The sequence below is a fragment of the Homalodisca vitripennis genome, chromosome 5 (genome assembly GCF_021130785.1).
Source record: "Homalodisca vitripennis isolate AUS2020 chromosome 5, UT_GWSS_2.1, whole genome shotgun sequence".
Lineage (NCBI taxonomy): Eukaryota > Metazoa > Arthropoda > Insecta > Hemiptera > Cicadellidae > Homalodisca > Homalodisca vitripennis.
Window position 1 is genome coordinate 106,577,635 of NC_060211.1, and position 20,123 is coordinate 106,597,757.

General features: G+C 32.4%; 1 protein-coding gene across 1 annotated transcript; it reads left to right on the forward strand.

Moving 5' to 3' along the window:
* Nucleotides 1–529: 529 nt before the first annotated feature.
* On the forward strand, nucleotides 530–20,092 carry LOC124363572 (peroxisomal targeting signal 1 receptor-like). The gene is made up of 12 exons (XM_046818827.1): nucleotides 530–550; nucleotides 2,475–2,608; nucleotides 6,643–6,787; nucleotides 7,829–8,003; nucleotides 10,598–10,734; nucleotides 11,204–11,389; nucleotides 11,528–11,656; nucleotides 15,641–15,729; nucleotides 16,697–16,862; nucleotides 17,635–17,792; nucleotides 17,922–18,083; nucleotides 19,696–20,092. Exons 1-12 carry the CDS (start codon nucleotides 530–532, stop codon nucleotides 19,748–19,750), a joined length of 1,557 nt encoding a protein of 518 aa, XP_046674783.1. The 3' UTR covers nucleotides 19,751–20,092.
* Nucleotides 20,093–20,123: the final 31 nt, after the last annotated feature.

Sequence of the window (20,123 nt, forward strand, 5' to 3'; positions counted from 1 at the left end):
TAACTATCACTAATTGAGAGTAATTCTTGATAGAAGGTATGGTAGGTTATAGGAATCACCCCTGATCTGCACATCTCATTTAAGTCCTTAATTTTTGCATCAGTAAGTGGTAGTTTTCTAGTGTAGGCTGGACTCAATTTAAATGGTTGGTTCTTTTCACTCCTTTTCATTTTCTTCCGCAGGTTTTTTTTTCCATCTCTTGATGTTGTTTCAGGTTTCTGTGTAATATTTAATTCCAGTAATATTTAATCAGTTTCCCAAAACTCGTTTTTGAAATAAAGCGTGTCTGGTTTTTCTTTCTCTAGATGGATACATTTTACACTACCCCAATTCAATTTTGAACCATCAGTTGCAACTGTTGTGTTAATAAAATCATGGATCTTCAATCCTTTAAAGTCCAAAAAGTCCTCAAGATGCATTACTTTAACCTCATAAGGTTTACCATTTTTTTGCAAGTCTGATAACATTCTGCCATTCTCTTGGGCAATATATGTACAGTTGCCAACTGGCTTGCTGCTTCAATCGTGGCATGCTTGGAGTCGCACTCCATGTGGGTGTGTCCTGGCTCCAAAAACTTGAGATTAATAACTTTAAGGCAAGGATGAATGCTCAACGCATATCTGAGCATTGCGACAACAATCGAATTACGATTCTGGCCGGGACAGCAGTCTGAAAAAAACACAACTCTGTGACAGGAGGTTCAATTCTTGCTATGTATTTGAACAAACAGGAAGCTACTTCTATTGACCCTCTATTACCTGTTGTCTCATCCCACAAAAAAACAAAACCCTTCCTTAGCTCCAACAGTGTACACTGTAAAATTGTAACATGCTAGTTTCCTTTTGTAAAAAACTGGTTTAGCAAATTTGAGGGGACAGTACAATACAGCTTCCAAATCAAAAATTTGCTGACGTGTGTAGGGTTTAAGACAGCTTCTCTAGCGTCTTTGTCTTTTTCCTCATTTGCGGCTTTTTTCTCTTTATGTGCAGATCGTATTCTGCCTGCCGGAGATCTTTTTCAGAAGGGGACCATGTCTCAAAATCATAACACCAGCATTGGTCTTTCTTCGGGACATGAAAACCTATATTTAGTTTGATAAGGGCTTCTTTGTACGTTGTTTTGCACACAGGTTTGGCATTTTTATCTTTACAATATTCTATGTACAGGGCGTACATTCTTTCTTTATTCAAAATACTTTCGAGGTACTCCTTCTTTGTGTCTTTTCTACACCAGTGAGGAGGTACCCTTGGGAAGGAGTTTATGTGTTGTAACATAAGATTCAATGATCCTTCAGAGTATTTTAGTGGGAGAGAAGATTTTCCCCTTCCCTCATCTTTCAATATACCAGTAGTGGAACTTTTATACTGACAAACTGGATCTAGTCATTTTTTCACTAACATCTAGGGTTGATAAGAAAAACTTCTTACATACACAGGTATTCTATTTCACCCTTTTTAGTGTGTAAATATTTGTGTGGTGACGTTTAGATTGTTCAGTTCTCGTTCTAAGACGTCTTGAACGATTATTCTTTTTATTAAATACTCTCTTTGCAACCTGAGATCTCCTATTTTCCAAAACTCAGAAAAAATATTATTACGGTCTTCTTCAGTAAACGTTTTGCAGTTATATAAACATTTTTGAACATCGCAAGGCATCTTGATACTTCTTTTTTCTACCTTTTTCCCCTTACGAGTTAAATATTCTTGTCCCGAGTTGCGTTTTATTTTTCTCTGGTTGTCAGCCCAGTTTTTCACTTATTTTCCGTTTTTGTCTAGTACGCTTAGGTTTAGATTGAACTTGCCCCCCCCCCACCCCCCCCCCCCCCCACCCCCCCCCCCCCCCACCCCCCCCCCCCCCCACCCCCCCCCCCCCCCACCCCCCCCCCCCCCCACCCCCCCCCCATCCAGATAACTGCGAGATATTTAAGATGTTTTAAACCTAGGCTCTGTGAAGCTTCATATAAGAATTTTTTTTTGTGTTTGTGGCATTTTAATTTAGTTACAATTTTCATGATTCTAACACAGATGTGCGTACTTTGATTTAATTCTCAGATTGTGATATATTATACCAAAACAGATATTAGATTTTAAGTTTAGACTTACAATTTGCAGACCGAGACTTCAGATACGATTTTAATTTATTACCAACCTTGGAACACAGCGAACGAGTTTTATACAATATTTGTTTAAATATTTATGTTGTTTATATTTGTACATTCTGTATGTCAAACACCTAATTAACACATCATAGCCAAACAGCTAATAATCTAGTCACAAATTTATTTTACTATGCTATTATAAGTATTTTATAAATTTGCATATAAACTAAACTAACCCTATATGACATTTGATAATGTCCATACATTCATTTATAATATTATGGACACAAAGGGCATTCATATGATTTTTTGCATATTCTGTGGTAACACGTTACTTAATAAAATTTCAAATATTTAATATGTTAAATTATCTTAGGAATCAAATCAAGATTCTATATGGAGTACACCACAACCAGGGGCTCCACCTCCTACTAAGGACACTTTTGAGCTAGGTTTTGGCCCTAACTGGGCTAAGGAGTATCTGCAGTCTACCTCTGAACAACTCCACTTGTAAGTGAATCACTATACCTAGCTCATATTGCTGTTAGTGTATTTATTATTGCAGTTAAACATTATAATTTATTATTTTGTGTACTTTTCAAAATGAGTAGCAGATTTGTTAAAGGACTATAAGAAAACTCCATGCCAAAAATGACTATTATAATGAAGGATCTTTGATCATTTTATAAGCGTTGAAGAATAAGTTTTTAGATGATTATAAAATCTGATATACCAAGATAATATACCATGACAGAATGTAACGAAAGTTTTATCACAGAAACGGATGGACATGTCTTTGACCTTTTGACTCCAAAATCACAACATTTCTTTCTTAAACCAAGAGGAACCTAGGTACACATTTTTGAAGGTTCCAGGACCTTTCTATCAAGAGTTATGACACAGAGATGGATAAACTGCCTATGTGCCTTTGATCCCAAAATCAATACAGTTCTTATTTAGACCAAGAGAAAGTAACTTATGTACCAAGTTTGAAGTATCAGGACCTTTCTATCAAGAGTTATGACACAGTGATGGATAAACTGCCTATGTGCCTTTGATCCCATAATCAATTCAGTTCTTATTTAGACCAAGAGAAAGTAACCTATGTACCAAGTTTGAAGTATCAGGACCTTTCTATCAAGAGTTATGACACAGAGATGGATAAACTGCCTATGTGCCTTTGATCCCAAAATCAATACAGTTCTTATTTAGACCAAGAGAAAGTAAACCTATGTACAAAGTTTCAAGTCTCTAGGACCTTTCTATCAAGAGTTATGACACAGAGATGGATAAACTGCCTATGTGCCTTTGATCCCAAAATCAATACAGTTCTTATTTAGACCAAGAGAAAGTAACTTATGTACCAAGTTTGAAGTATCAGGACCTTTCTATCAAGAGTTATGACACAGGATGGATAAACTGCCTATGTGCCTTTTGATCCCATAATCAATACAGTTCTTATTTAGACCAAGAGAAAGTAACCTATGTACCAAGTTTGAAGTATCAGGACCTTTCTATCAAGAGTTATGACACAGAGATGGATAAACTGCCTATGTGCCTTTGATCCCAAAATCAATACAGTTCTTATTTAGACCAAGAGAAAGTAACCTATGTACAAAGTTTCAAGTCTCTAGGACCTTTCTATCAAGAGTTATGACACAGAGATGGATAAACTGCCTATGTGCCTTTGATCCCAAAATCAATACAGTTCTTATTTAGACCAAGAGAAAGTAACTTATGTACCAAGTTTTTGAAGTATCAGGACCTTTCTATCAAGAGTTATGACACAGGATGGATAAACTGCCTATGTGCCTTTGATCCCATAATCAATACAGTTCTTATTTAGACCAAGAGAAAGTAACCTATGTACCAAGTTTGAAGTATCAGGACCTTTCTATCAAGAGTTATGACACAGAGATGGATAAACTGCCTATGTGCCTTTGATCCCAAAATCAATACAGTTCTTATTTAGACCAAGAGAAAGTAACCTATGTACAAAGTTTCAAGTCTCTAGGACCTTTCTATCAAGAGTTATGACACAGAGATGGATAAACTGCCTATGTGCCTTTGATCCCAAAATCAATACAGTTCTTATTTAGACCAAGAGAAAGTAACCTATGTACAAAGTTTCAAGTCTCTAGGACCTTTCTATCAAGAGTTATGACACAGAGATGGATAAACTGCCTATGTGCCTTTGATCCCAAAATCAATACAGTTCTTATTTAGACCAAGAGAAAGTAACTTATGTACCAAGTTTGAAGTATCAGGACCTTTCTATCAAGAGTTATGACACAGTGATGGATAAACTGCCTATGTGCCTTTGATCCCATAATCAATACAGTTCTTATTTAGACCAAGAGAAAGTAACCTATGTACCAAGTTTGAAGTATCAGGACCTTTCTATCAAGAGTTATGACACAGAGATGGATAAACTGCCTATGTGCCTTTGATCCCAAAATCAATACAGTTCTTATTTAGACCAAGAGAAAGTAACCTATGTACAAAGTTTCAAGTCTCTAGGACCTTTCTATCAAGAGTTATGACACAGAGATGGATAAACTGCCTATGTGCCTTTGATCCCAAAATCAATACAGTTCTTATTTAGACCAAGAGAAAGTAACCTATGTACAAAGTTTCAAGTCTCTAGGACCTTTCTATCAAGAGTTATGACACAGAGATGGATAAACTGCCTATGTGCCTTTGATCCCAAAATCAATACAGTTCTTATTTAGACCAAGAGAAAGTAACCTATGTACCAAGTTTGAAGTATCAGGACCTTTCTATCAAGAGTTATTAAGCAGTCCTTAATGAAATATTTTGTTGTGGATGAGACAAAGTGCCAAGTGTGTACCAGTAATTAAAAGCCTAGTATGGTGACCAAAGTAAAGCATGCATCTATCTTGTTAGAATGAGTGTAAACAAATCCTCAGCCAAATGTTGGTAGGAAATTTTTTTCAATTTCTTAATTGTATTTCTGTTTTCACTTTTGTCAGCACAGGAAATAATTACGACTTCCACACTTCCATCACTATCACTGATCAGAATTTCACTTGTAGTAACTGTCTAATAACAAAAAAATGGGTGTAAAACCTGCAGGATCCTGCAGTTTTTACAACCATTACAATCAATCTCGCAACTAAACGAAAAGAAACACCTGAACTAATCTCTCATGTAGCAGCTGACCAATAAAAGCAATGCCTAAATGTTCCAACAAAAAACTGGTCAATTCTGTGCTGCCAGTAACAAAACTCAATGAAATGTATTATCCTCCTAGTAAAGACCAGTAAAGACTATTACAGTGATATCTAACGTATATTTTCAGAACTAGAAACAATAGAGTGGCTAAACATAGAGTACGTAACCTGTGCGGAGCTCGGCATTCAGTCCGTGACTGCTTGGTACATAACCAGCGTGTATGTCGTTGCTAATGGGTTAATAATACCCTTCCAAAACACTTTTTAGTCTTCGTTGTACAGTTTTTTTTTTTTTTTTTTTTTTTTTTTTTTTTTTTTTTTTTTTTTTTTTTTTCATTTTTGAGTATTATAAAGTAACAAAACTAAAGAGCATTTGGATGCATATTAATTATATCTTTTAAATGAGACATCTTCCATAACTGTACAATTAAAAGTAAAGGCAAAATATTTGGAAGGTTAACCTTGTTATTTTGTAGTTAAAATCAAGATGGCTGCCTGTATAGCTGATCCTTAATATACAGTATTTGATGAAATAGTAGCTATATAACAAGAGAATGCTTGATTTCAAGTAACATCTAGATGATTGTTGTAAAACATATGGAGGAAGTGATTCCTGAGAAACAACAATAAATAACTGGCTTAATTTGCTCATACCAGTCATATCACCTATATTGTCCATTGTTCTAACCAATAGTATTTATTCATAAAGGAAATAACAATGGTAATTGTGGTTTTGTTTTCATTTCATTACTGTAAACAATACTAACCGAAGTTCCTTATACACTTGGTTTTCACATTATTAAACCACTAACAACTTGTAACCAAGTTTTTTTATATATTTAGAAGTTAGAATTCACAAAACTACTTCTTTTATGAAACTTACTATCAAGAAATGTGAGGCTGATATTTTAAATTTAATGTGTGTTCAGCTTTTGTTAAATTTAATGTGTGCTTATCTTTTGTTAAATTTAATGTGTGCTTAGCTTTTGTTAAATTTAATGTGTGCTTAGCTTTGTAGTAACCAAATGTTTCTCACCTACAGAAGAAGGAAAGGAGAGTTTTTTTTAATACTGTAAGACAGCAAATATCTGTAATCCTTTTATCCTTTAAAATAATTGACTATCAAGAGGAAAAATTTAACAAAAAATAAACAATTTATTTGTCAGAAAGCCAGGGATTAACAAACTTTTACTTAATTGTTTGTGTTGTGTTCTTCAAGTTTGTTGCCTCCCACAAAAGTTAAATTGCCAGATTATTCAAATAATAATTTAAAACATACTTAATACTATATTTAGGTACTGTTTATGGTTACAGTACTTTATTTACGATAAAAAGTATTTTACTTTACAGAGATGAGCCAGAAGTAAATCTCACTGAACTAGGAGCGTCAGAGGAGTACTTGGCAGAAAACACAAAGGATGACAGTGAACTTAAGGCGACTGCAAACGAAATATTGAGGACTACTTCTGAAGATCCAAAATTTAATTATTCAAAGGTGAATCAACATTTCTGTTATTTATATAAGCTCTTTTTATCTATTTTGTTGTGTATCCCTAGTTTTCAAACTGCTTATTAAAAATTAAATACTGTTTGGCTGAAATTCACCAAAAACTTGTATTCTTTTCATTGTTTATCAACACAAAAACTGGAAATTATTGTATGTAAATGATGCTTTATATTTGTAAAAACATAAATAAACTAAATTTTAATATAAAGTAATTCCCATTATTGTAGGTGTACTGGTTAGTTTGTGGTTAACTTTCAAACTCGGGTATTTACTTTTTATCCTAGATTGGGGGTGTTTAGTTGGATCTATGAATTACCAGATCCATCATCTTGTATTTTGAAACTGATATGATTCTTTTTCAGCAAATTTGAATCTGAGTCTGATAGGTCTAATAAGCTGAAGGTTGAAAAATGTAGATTTAATTAATTTGTGTAGTATATTCTAGTTTTTATAGGTTTAGTGTAGCTGAGATTTAAAAATTAAATTAAGGGAATGATGCAAAATATAATCATATTTCTATATTTTACGTTTCACTTAATTTCGAATGAAAGTACTTACTCAATAAATGAATCACCATATTATTGTTACTGTTGACAACAAGGGTTTAAGGCATCTAATTGCATTGATATATTCAAATCCAAAAATGTAGAAAATCAATCCAATTACAGTTTTTTTTGGGTTCACCTAACAGAGGTGCTCCAATTCCATCACAATTTTCAAAGCCCAAGAACAGATAAGGTCTATATGAACAGAAAAATTTTATTCATATCAACCTTCAGTAATAAAGTACAAACCTTAGTTAAGAAACTTATATTTTACAACAATTGTATTACTTTACCATAATAACAAAGTAAAAAATCTATTTTTTTATCTCGTAAACATTTTAATTTAATGGACCACTATAACTTTGCATTTTGCAGCAATGTTGATAAATTTGGATTTTACATTACTTTTAGTAAAATTAAAAATTGTAATATCTCAGATTATACACTGTAATTTTGGTTTTAATAATACATGTAAATGTTTCAGTTTATGAAGTTTATGCGCCAAATAGGAGAAGGTGAAGTAGTCATTGAAGACAGAGAAGTGCATGACTTTTCTGATGACTTCGCCAGTTCTTGGCTTCAGGAGCTGGAAGACTACAAACAAGAAATTTTTGATGAGAAGTGGAAAGAAGCCAGTGATACAATAGACAGAAGTATTGGTAAATATACTCATTTATACACAAAATGTATATAATAGACCTCAATAGAAACAATTTTATTAATTTATATACTAAATATATATTTTAGAAATTATATTGTAGTAGTGATGTCTCAAAGCTAAATCTCGAATTCAGTCAACTGGATTCCTCAATCGAATTTGCGAAGTTCCTCCACATCATTAATTATCGGCTTATCAGTAATACGCAACAATGCTAACCAATTGCTAAAATGTGTTTTTTTCCATTCTCTGTGATTTTAAAACTGTAAAATGATTGACAATAATTGTCATATTTTTATTAATAATTTTGCACTTGTAGTTAGTATTTTCTATATTCATGTTCGTACAGAGTTGTGAGTTGGCTATGTGTGTTCATGAATAACCATTGATCAGCAGTATGCAAATTATTAACCTTTAAAATGTGTGTTTGTTTGTACTTTGTTTATCAAAGAACTGTAGTTAAATAATGTAATTAACAAATAATTGTATTTTTGTAAATAATATTCTTCTTGCAGTCATTATTTTCAATTTATGTTTATGTACTGCCATGAATCTGCTGTGTGGATTCACAACCACTGATTGGCAGTACGCAAATTACCGATTGCGAAGACTTGATTTTATATTGGATAATATTTTGCCTACAGTTTTTATTTTCCATGTTTGTGTGTGTGCAATGCCACACGTCTAATGAGTCTTTGGGCGGGCGTCAGCTACTCAAAACACAAAATAAACGGACAATCCCTAATTTTTGTTACTTCACAATTTTTGTAGTTGTATAGATATCTCCTCTATAAGATATATTATGCTTATATATTAATATTTTTCATCGTGGGTGGTTTGAAAATTTTCAAACATTTTAAGTTTAAAATACGTTTTAGAAAGGATACAAATATATATATACTGGAAGCCCATTTCATAATCTATCAAATTAGAGTAGAAGGTAAGGGATATGACGGTTTTAAATAAGATATTTCTCTGAACTTCGGTAAATCCCTTTCAAATAGATTGGTGTATTTTGAATGACTTTTTTTTAGTATCAGTCTCCAAAGATTTAAGAATGGACAAAATTGGATTGGTAATGATTTTGTTGAAATAATACCTAGGTTAAAAAAGCAATTAAGATTCGAAATTCAGGAATTGATTTTTAAGATTTTTAATCGGATATAAGACTTGAAAATTCTAGATTTGTTCATCACTATAATTGTAGTACTGTAAATGGTTTTAATTACATATTTCATTTAAATTTGTCAGAACTGCAGTACGGATCAAGTTTTGTAAGGATCAAGTTTGGTGTACAGTATTTAAATGTTTATGCTCTTGGGCAACTCTTGTTGGCTACCTATAAATATATACAAAGCTGATACACATCTGCAAATGAGTGAAGTATATTGTGAAAGAGCTAGTCTGGAAGTTTTTAGGTTGGTTATTTAAATAGTAGTCTATTAATTGTTCATGGTAAAACTGATTTGGGGGGACATTTGTGCTTCCATTTACATGTCCTAATACTCATTAGTTATGGCATATACACTTGAAATGAAAGAAAGCACATATTTCACAATTAGTTCAATCTTTTACTTTCATAAATATGTTTAAAATACAGAATAGTTCAAGATGTTGACTTTTTTATTTATTGACATGGGTACTTTTCAACTTACAAAACTTGCATTTTTTTAAGCTGTGTAGAATTTTATAGTTTGAGGTTTAATATTGCTTTATAACAATGTTTATTAGCACATCTCATCTTTCATATTGTTATTCTAACTTTTAAAAGAGAAAGGCATCAAGACAATTGATAATCTATCTTTACCTGTTGTATTATTTGTGCATTGTGTTTGTTCTAAAAAGTAAAACACACTTCTACTAACACTAATTTAACTAATGGCTTAATAATTATATAGGAAATTCGACTCCTAAAGTGAATTGATGTTGGAGAAGAATATTTTGAATACGTCAGTTTGAGCAAGTCAACAAAAAAGTAATTCTTTAATTTCAAAATATGTTAATGTGACTTTATTGTGGGATTGTCAAAGTCTAGAAATCCTGATGCAAGATTTTAAAGAGTTTGCTGGGTAAACAAAATTGGATTGGACCAATGTCATAACTTTGCATATTATAATCCATGGTTGGTTGGTAGTTTATAAAGTTACTAACTTCAAAGCTTTTTTTAATTTCCAGCTTAGTTTTGTACATTTAATTGTTTAATAAATTGTCGAATTTTAAATAACCATCCTTTTTTTAATTAGTTTTAACTAAGTATTAACTTTGAATGAAATATTTCAATACCATATAATATTTTCACAATAAAACCACAAGAACTTGAAAACATTTAATATTATTTTATTGCCATACTTAATTAATTTGTACTTATTAATACAAAATATTCTTACTCGAACTTTTTCCAACTTAATAGTAGTTGTAATGTCATCAGAAAGTCTTTTACATACTCTGTAAAATAAAAATATCTTAAAGATTTCTCACATTTCAATCCCTAAAACATATATTTAATTTTATTTAGTTGTTTTGCAAACATGTAATTTTGTTGTATTGCTAATAAAATTTAGTTCTGTAGTTTCAATATTTGTATTGATATTTCAGGAGCAGGTGACATACGGAATGATGTTTCAAATCTGAGAAATGTTTCATTAACAAAAGAAAATGAAGACAGTTCTTTTAGTTTACATCCTTGGACTCAAGATTATACGGAATATATAGATTTTGCCTCCAATTTGAATGTAAGAATATGTGTTTGTATAATTTCCTAGTAATGTGTTGTATAATATTTATTTGGCTCTGTTTAAAACATGATTCATAGTTCTGAATGTTGAGATACAATTTTGAATTCTCAGTTACTGTACACAGTCACATGCTGTGCTACCACCTGTTCAGATAGGAACTCTGGCAGTACATTTTGAAAATGCCCCCTATAAAAACTATAATAATTATATAAACCTTACATTTATAGCAAACATTGTGGAATGCTGCTCATAATGTTTAAACATGCCTAATTCTCATGTTACAATAATAATATATTCTTGACTGAATCGTGTACCTATAATATAATTTAAAGAAGTTGTTGAATACAAGTATTTTTACCAATAAATGTTTTAAGTGTAATTCCTTCATTCCTACCATATTACCTATAAAAGATATATTGAAAAGTTTCTAAAGTCTCTCACATGAGTACATGATGTGTATTTGTAGAAGTATAAGTTTTCGGAAGAAAACCCGATGACCGATCTGCCAGATGCTGTGGCCGAGGGGCAGAAGCGACTGGCAGCTGGTGATATCCCTAGCGCTGTCTTGTGTTTTGAGGCGGCAGTGAAAACCGACCCAAGCAACCAACTAGCGTGGCAGCTGTTAGGTGTTACCCAGGCAGAAAACGAACAGGTACCAAGCTAAATAAGAAGTTACAAAGTTGGTAAGAAGCATGATAAAAAGTCTCTCTTAATTGTCATGATGTATACACTTTATATTATAGAGTATTGTAATTTTTGTAATTACAGTTCTAATTTTATTTCTTCTTAGGACCCTCAAGCAATTGCTGCTTTCAAACAGTGTCTGGAGCTGGATCCAAACAATTTGACTGCCTTGATGGGATTGGCTGTTAGTTACACAAATGAAAACTTTGATCATCATGCTTGTCGAGCACTGAAGGTAAGAATTTTAAAACTTTGTACTCTGGGCTCTTAACATATGCCTTGTGTGACTTCCTAGGATTTTTTAACCTTGTTTGAAAAAAATAAGTGCTATTTCAGAAAGTATATAAATACAGTGAAACGCCATCATAACTTTTCCCGCCAATATGCCCTGTGCTGATGCTATAGTGTATAGATGATGGCGGTAGTGATGAGTAGAAGTCAAATCTTACACATTGAATCTTAAAAGAAAAAATTGGTGGTATTTGACAATTGAATCTCGAATCTGCAGAAATTTGTTGCGTCGCTAATTGGACAGAATCATGTTCATGCTTCATCACATCTAGGCCTGCAACATAGTGGCAGGTTAAATCTTTCTTATGCCAGACTGGTAAACAATAAATCATTTTGACTAAAAAAATGGCTTGCATATTGCATTGTCTGTGTTGTGGTAGTTGAATGTTCATGGCTAAAAGGAAAACGGAAATTCCCGATCCTAGACGAGTTCTTTGTTTTATGATCGTAGTTTGGCTAGTGTTGGTAGACAAAAGAATTGGAAGTAGTCAAACAAAGTAATGAATATCGAAATTATAAAAAGAATATATGACTTGTTAGATATAACTTGTGCTTACTTTTGTTTAATAAATTATCCATATAAGCGTTTTGTTTAAAAGCGATAAGGAGGTTCATTATCCTTGTGCTGTGGGCTTCTTATCTTGTCTAACCTGAAGAGGGGTTGAGACGCTCACATGATCTAAGCTTTATTTTTAGATACTATCTTGAAGGGATGTTTTTCTTTTTCTGCCGGCAGTGCTCGGTGGCACCGAAACCAAAGCCCACTTTGATGGCTAGAGGAATTTGTGGTTAGTACTTTCCCATGATGATGATGATGATGATGATGCCACCCCGCACTGCTGGCAGAAACAGAAAAATCATTCCTCACTCACATACATTCAAGCTCATATCATGTTAACACTCCAGTCACGATGGACTTTGCATGAATTAAATAATGAAAGGTAATTTACACTTTTATCCATCAATGATCGTATAAATAAAAATTAATCATAAAATCTGTTGCTAAGTGCTAATCTTGAAAACGACTGGACTAATTAGGTTAATTCTTTTTGTAAAATATTTGTTGAAATCTGAGGAAGGTTTATAAGAAGAGACAGATAAGAAAAGTTACCCAGAATATTTTGGAATTCTAAAAAGATTGTAGTATTTATGCTTTATAATCCAATTTTAACTGACACTACAAAGCTGTTGGCACTTTCAGATTCAAATTCATATTCAAATTCAACGAATAGGTTGAAAAATCTTTTACATTTAAATTTTATAAAATATTAGTTATACAGTGCTTGACCAATAGTGAAACGCAGTTAGCAAAGACAAAGTTAATATCTAACTTTACACCAGATTGCGCCAGTGACGAATTCAAAATGTCTAATACATTGTAATATTATATAAACCTTGTTATAAAACTAATTTTAATGAACAGAGCTGTGGATGTTTTCACTTATAATACTCTAAACTTTTGGGCTTCCTTGTTATTATGATGTGGCATTTTAAAAGTGGTTTGGGAAAAAAACAGTGAAATGAATACCAACTTGCTTCAACTAGTAACCGGGTCCATTCTTTCCCAGACTACAGCCCAACAAACAAGACTTCTATAACGCAAAACCTTTGGATTTTTGCAGGAACTTAGAAGGACTTGCCTTTTATAGTGGAAGTATATAGGAAGTAAATAAGATTTCCCCCTAGGCCATAATAGGCTTATCATTCCTACGTAATTATGTATGTTTTCTTCATCAGGATAACAAGGCAAACTCAATTATGAAAATGGAAATATTTCAGACTGAAAGTAGTTAACAAGAGCTGGAAGTAGCTGCTTTTTTACCGCAGTAGATTTCCGAAAGCTCAAGGCAAACTCAATTATGAAAATGGAAATATTTCAGACTGAAAGTAGTTAACAAGAGCTGGAAGTAGCTGCTTTTTTACCGCAGTAGATTTCCGAAAGCTACATACGTGTAAAGTTTTTTATTGGGGCAATAAGGCAAACTAAACTGTGGCACCGTAAGTGAACTTAAACGGCTGAAAGTAGGCACGTTTTAACTAAAGTATGCTTCTCAGTTCTACGCATATATTTATTTTTTCTTCATCGGGGAAAGTGAAAATATTTTAAATGGGAAGTATATGACAAGAGCTAGAAGTTAATGCTTTTTGACCGAAGTAGGTTTCTGAGACCGACATATTTGTATTTTTGATTGGAGCAACAGGGCAGACTCAACTCTTGTGATGAAAACATAATTAATTCAAACCAGATATTCTCCTACACATGTAAAACATATATTATAAGAGTCAGGGTAAACTCGGATTCTCCTAAGCACAAACGCTGAAATAAAATGTACCTGATGTATGCCTACTTGTTTCACAACTCTTATAGGACTCCATCATATTACATAATAAGTGTTTTTACTAAGTATAATAAGGACTTTGATTTCGAAAATTGTGTGTGTGAAGCCGCAGGTAACAGGTAGTATTTATTATAGATGAGTCATCACACACAGGGCCGATTTGACTGTGCCCCTATGTCAGTGATAATGTGTGGACTCTGAACTTTCTTATCACTCAACGATGTCGACAATGGCTGTCACTGGCCGACTGTTCTTAGTTTCTAAGGACTAACTGATCATCATATTAAAATATGAAAGAAATTGAAGGTGACCCAATAATTTATCAGTATTACCCGTGTACATATCAGATGGCAGTCATCAATATTAAAAGTGATAGCACTTATCATGTTGATAGCACAGGTCAAAGCCAACATCATAACAAAGTTACTTATTCATAACGCATAGTTACAAATGAACTTATGCAGTCTAGATTGTTGAGAAAAATTTTTGGAAACATTCTGTATAAGGTGACATGTGTCCTTTATAATTAACCTTATTTTCTGTGAACATGTTGGAATACATATCTGTGAAAAAAGTAAATTATGTTGTGATATGGCTAAATATATAAAAGATTCACTATGTAATATGAAACCTGAACATAGTCTTCTTTTTTTTTCGGAAAAATACAGTTTACAACTAATAAAATTAAGACCTTTGTTAAATAATGAATAATTTTGTAAAAGCATAAAATATTATCCAATTTTTTTAAAAACTTGTAGGCCTTCTTGATTTATAAATATTGATATCAAAAGGAATATTTATCTAGATTAAAAACTTCTATGCACAATAGTGTGTAAACTCTAGCTGTTGTAGGAATAATTTAAAAAAGCATAAAATATAATCAAAATTATAACAAACAATGAAACAAATCGTAAAATTACATTTTCATCTAAAGAAATAGAGTTAATGAATATTCTATTTTGGGAGAGGTAGGTCCACAAAGAAATATTAACTTTGTTGTAAAAATAGCTAATGGTTTCAACACTAAAACATGCCACTTTCATTATCTATTTATATATAAAACACTTCACAATACTACTCAAAGTAATTCCTAGTAGTATGTTATCTAAATAAAGAACTTATTGCTCATCACATAGTTTATAACTCGTGTTACCAAGATGGCTAGAACGGCAAACTGAGTAGACACCTATTGTGGAAGAAAGAAATAACTTCCAACTTCGTTTTTAAACTGTTGTCAAACCCACAGCACAAAATGCCTTCTTGTCAATTCTTTCAATGTGTATTAGCTCTTCCAAGGAGATTGTTTTATTATTTAGATCTGTCAAATTATAAAAATGATGTATTTAGTCATTTCTTCAGACCACAGACGTGAGCTTTCGAAATTATATTTTTGTAAAGATTTCATCATATATATAAATTTGTAGTTTAGAACTTCCTGAATATATTGCTATGAATATTATTCAGATATCTTGCCAATAAATAGTACTTTCATCCAAAAATCCTGTACCACATCAATGATGCGTTTCACACACTGCTAGAGTTTAACAATCTATTGCAGCTTTGTTCTATTGTGTTTTACATTGTTGTAGGACTGGCTGCGAGTAAATCCGAAATACTCAGATCTGGTCCCACAAGATGATACATTAAAACTCGGAGGACAGTCTATGTTAACGACAATGTAAGTACTCTACTTTCAACTAACCTAACAAGTTTTGACAACTTAAATAGTTATACTTACATTACATCACTTCTAGTTTTGTTATACAAACAACAATTATCTAAACACAATCATTATTCAGAAATTTTTTTAGAATAATTGTTGATTTACTCATATATTTTTTACCTTTATAGATCACCACAGTGTTTATCGATTCACAAAATATAACCTGTACAAATCCAAAATGTTTCATGATTTTAAAACTAAACTGTACAACAAGTAGAAATGTGAAAGTAATCAAATCAAGTCTAGTTCAAATAATATGGCATGATAAAATGTGAATTTTTAAACAAAGCTGTTTACTTCACACAAACCTCTTTTCAAATTAATTTTAGACATAACATATCAATATACACAGGGTGTATACAAGTAAACTTAACATAATAAAACAGTAGAAAAATTTCAAATTACTTCCTGGGCATAATTTACATGTGTATTAGTCAAACCTGAATATTTCTCTATAAGCTTTTTATGGTGGGATCAGGCGCTTAGTACAACCTAAATTGGTTCCCATCCACAAGCTGATTGCATATGGCAAGTCCTCTTGTAGGGTTTTACACACAGGGTATAACACAGTCTGAAGGTATCTCAGCATAATGGAGTTTTTAAAGGCACACAACATACAGGAGACGTGGTATGAAGGTTGGTATCCCTCCAAATTCCATATAGGTGTGACACCTTGGTATTGTATCAATAAAATTGTATCTTTACGATGGGTTCTTTGCAGCCTGAACATATTCAAATGGATATGAATTCAAATATATATGAATAATCTGCATTTTGTAGGAGATACCTAAAATGAATTTATCTGTGAACAATTTTGTTTCATATAACAACATTATGGGATGAAAGAGTAAACAATTAAGTGTAACCATCTTTGTTCACAAGCCTTGATAAGTATTGTGTTTCAAATACCCTTTATTCACAGGGATCTTCATAAAGAAGTGTGTGATAAGTTCATATCAGCTGCCCGACGCAATCCTCAGGACATAGACCCTGATGTGCAGTGTGGCCTAGGGGTGCTATTTAACCTGACAAATGAACAAGATAAAGCAGTTGATTGCTTCAAGTCCGCCTTACAAGTTCGCCCCAATGTAAGTTAGCAGCTTAACCTACATCAACATTTTGAATTGAGATTATGAATTCATCAGTAAATTAAAATCCTTGATGATTGTTTGCTTACATACCAGGATAATTCCCTGAGAATAAATAGTCGTATATTTATTATAAAATGATTTCAGTAAAAAGAATGTTCTTTCTGATCAAACAATGGTTGACCCCTCTAATAGTTGGTAATATTTTGTAATTTTAATTTGTCATTAACCATCAAAGTGCTGATATCGCACCAAGTAATTCGTTACAATATTTCACATAAGAATTTTTCTATGACCAAGAACTGGCAAAAGGAATGCTGAAACAAGTTATAATTTGGTTAAAAAAAATTATATATATATATATCTCAACTAAATTTGTTGGCCAGCTTGGTACATTTCATTATGACGCCTGTTCAAAACTTTTTTAAATTTCACAACTCTGTTATCTATAAACTTTGGAAAAAAATAAAAGTGTTCTGCAATGTTTATAACATTACCTGGTATATGACGCTGTCTCAGACGACTCCTGGAACCTGGAGTCATGCTTGTCTGAAGAGATCCAAAGAAATTCGATGACAAAGAAGCTCAAAACGAAGCATTTACATCGTTACCGACATCAGAGACACCTCTAAATGGAGCTAAACTCATAATTCAATTGAATTAACCCTTCCTATCATAGCTGCATTATGTGTGGATTTCCTAAATATCTTAATAATATTTTTTTACTTGATTTTATTTTTACTAGATACTTTGATAATGATATGTCTTATAGGACTTCACCATGTGGAACAGGCTGGGAGCGACCTTAGCAAACGGAGGCAGACCAGAAGAGGCTGTGGATGCTTACCACAATGCTCTCCAACTTTACCCAGGGTTCATAAGGGCTCGTTATAACCTCGGGATCACTTGTACTCACCTGGGAGCTCACAAGTAAGCTTTGAACACTTTACGAGTACATGTGTAAAATATAAAGCTGTATGGTAACAGCTGACATGCAAGGATTGATAAACCCTATTACATTGTAAAAACAGTGTTATGATGTGTATGGGGACATTGCAGAGCGGCTGTAGAACACTTCCTGAGTGCCCTAAACCAGCAGGCAGCAGGACGAGGGGTGCAGGGGGAGAGGTCAATGGCAATGTCTGACACCATCTGGACTACTCTGCGAGTTGTCATGACCTTCCTGGACCAGCCAGAGCTGGTACAAGCCGTCAATGACAGGCAAGTCCTAAACATTCTAATATGAGTCTTACATCATGATATGTTTTATAAGAAGTAAAACATTTACCAAAAAAATTATGAAACCTCGAATCTGGTTATGATTATGGTTTTATTTCTTATGTGTTCAGACTTCCACAGTTTCTGGATAGTATTATTACTTTATGTATTATGTCCTAAGCTTTATAATTATCTTCCAAACACCATTTTTATCATTTTATGAATTCTTTATTTATGTTAATAATAATTTGAAGTAATTTATCGTTTTAAATTCAAACAACCCATTTTGTCATGCAATTATTTTAATGTTCAACATTATTGATTTACAGTATGACTCTATTTTGAAATTAATAAATACATTTGACTTAAATGGACTTAACAAGCACGAATAAACCAAATTAAGTTAGCCAAACCGAACCAAATTAGCTGTGTACTAAGATTATAAAATCATTGTTAGATCTTAAATACAAAACTAAATTATTAATAATTTATATAACCACAAAACAAATTGCAAGAGCAGCAAAATTTAACCCCAGATACTTTATTACTTCTTATGCGATGTCTTAGATTTCATGACATAAATACTAGGGATCAGCGAAAAGCAGTAGATAAATTAGCTCCGATACAAGGAAATTTTTGAGGATTTTGTATCAAACTCAAAAAATGTTTTCAACCTCTCAGACTATTTGAGCATTAATGAACAAATTGTTGAATTTAGAGGAAACTGCACCTTTCCATAATGCATTCCTAGTAAGGCAGCCAAGTATGGAATTAAAATATATGCAATTGTTTCAACCAGTAATTTTTAGACTAGCAATTTAGAAATATATCTGTATCCTCAGCCAGATGGTCCTTTTCACATTAGTAATGCACCTCACGATTTAATGCTTCGGTTAGTTGAACCGGTTGCTGGATCAAACAGAAATATATCTTTAAACAACTGGTTTGTTTCTCTTCAATTTACTGTGACTCTTTTTGAATAACAAATCACTCACTTTTGTTGATACAATAAAAGGAAATAGGAGGTTAGTCCTTGGTGTTGTATGTCCCCCCGAAAAATTAAGCTGTGATTGCGTTGTCAACAATGCACAGAGTGGGCGAGATTGACCGACGGGGAGGAGATAAAAAGAAGCCAATAATAATAATAAATTATAATGAAACGAAGTTTGGTGTAGACATATTTGATTGTTAGATTACTAACATTAAATATTTTCTCCAACAAGCATAGGAACTTTATATTGTGCATAACTACTATATTTGTGCTTAATTGATCAAAGTTTTGATGTAGGCGTATAACAATATTTTACTACTTAACTATTACTGTTTTGAATTTTGACCACATAACAGTGTTTTTTTTGTATTCATGGAATTAAAATTTTTAAATATGTAATGCTCATATTATCTCATTATTTTTAGCATTCCCCGATAAATAAGTGTAAGGTTTTATGCTTAAACTGGGGTTCAGACAGACCCTGAGCGACCACTGGAGTGTTAATTAACCATAGTTTTGCAAAATCTAATTGTTGAATGGCAATGAATGAAACTTTTGTCATAAACTATTTAAAACTTGTTACTTAAAAATGTGTAATTTTTAATACTTTTTTATTTTTTCCAGGGATCTTCAAAGATTAAATAGAGAATTCATTGAAACTGGAGAGCATCTAAGTTAATATTAGATACTACTCTACTTTAGTACTTCTCAACCTATACATTTTCCACGGTATGTTAGTTTGTTAGCAAACTTAAAAATTAAGTGATTTAACTCTATTTTAATAGTTCTTTTTAAAATAACCAGATACAATATTTTAGTGTTTTTTTGTTCGAAAATGATTGTTTACATGTTGAAACTATTCTTCTTTAGTAGTATAAGAAACTAGTTAAAGATCTAATGTCATTGCTCATTGGTTTGTTTTCACGATTTAATATTTGTGTTAAGTGTTTTGTAAATGGTAGTGTAAAACTTGGATGTAGTGCAATATTAGTATTTTCAAATAAATTCTGGATGTTTCTCATTTTGTTTGTTGTGATTTCTGTAAATATGTT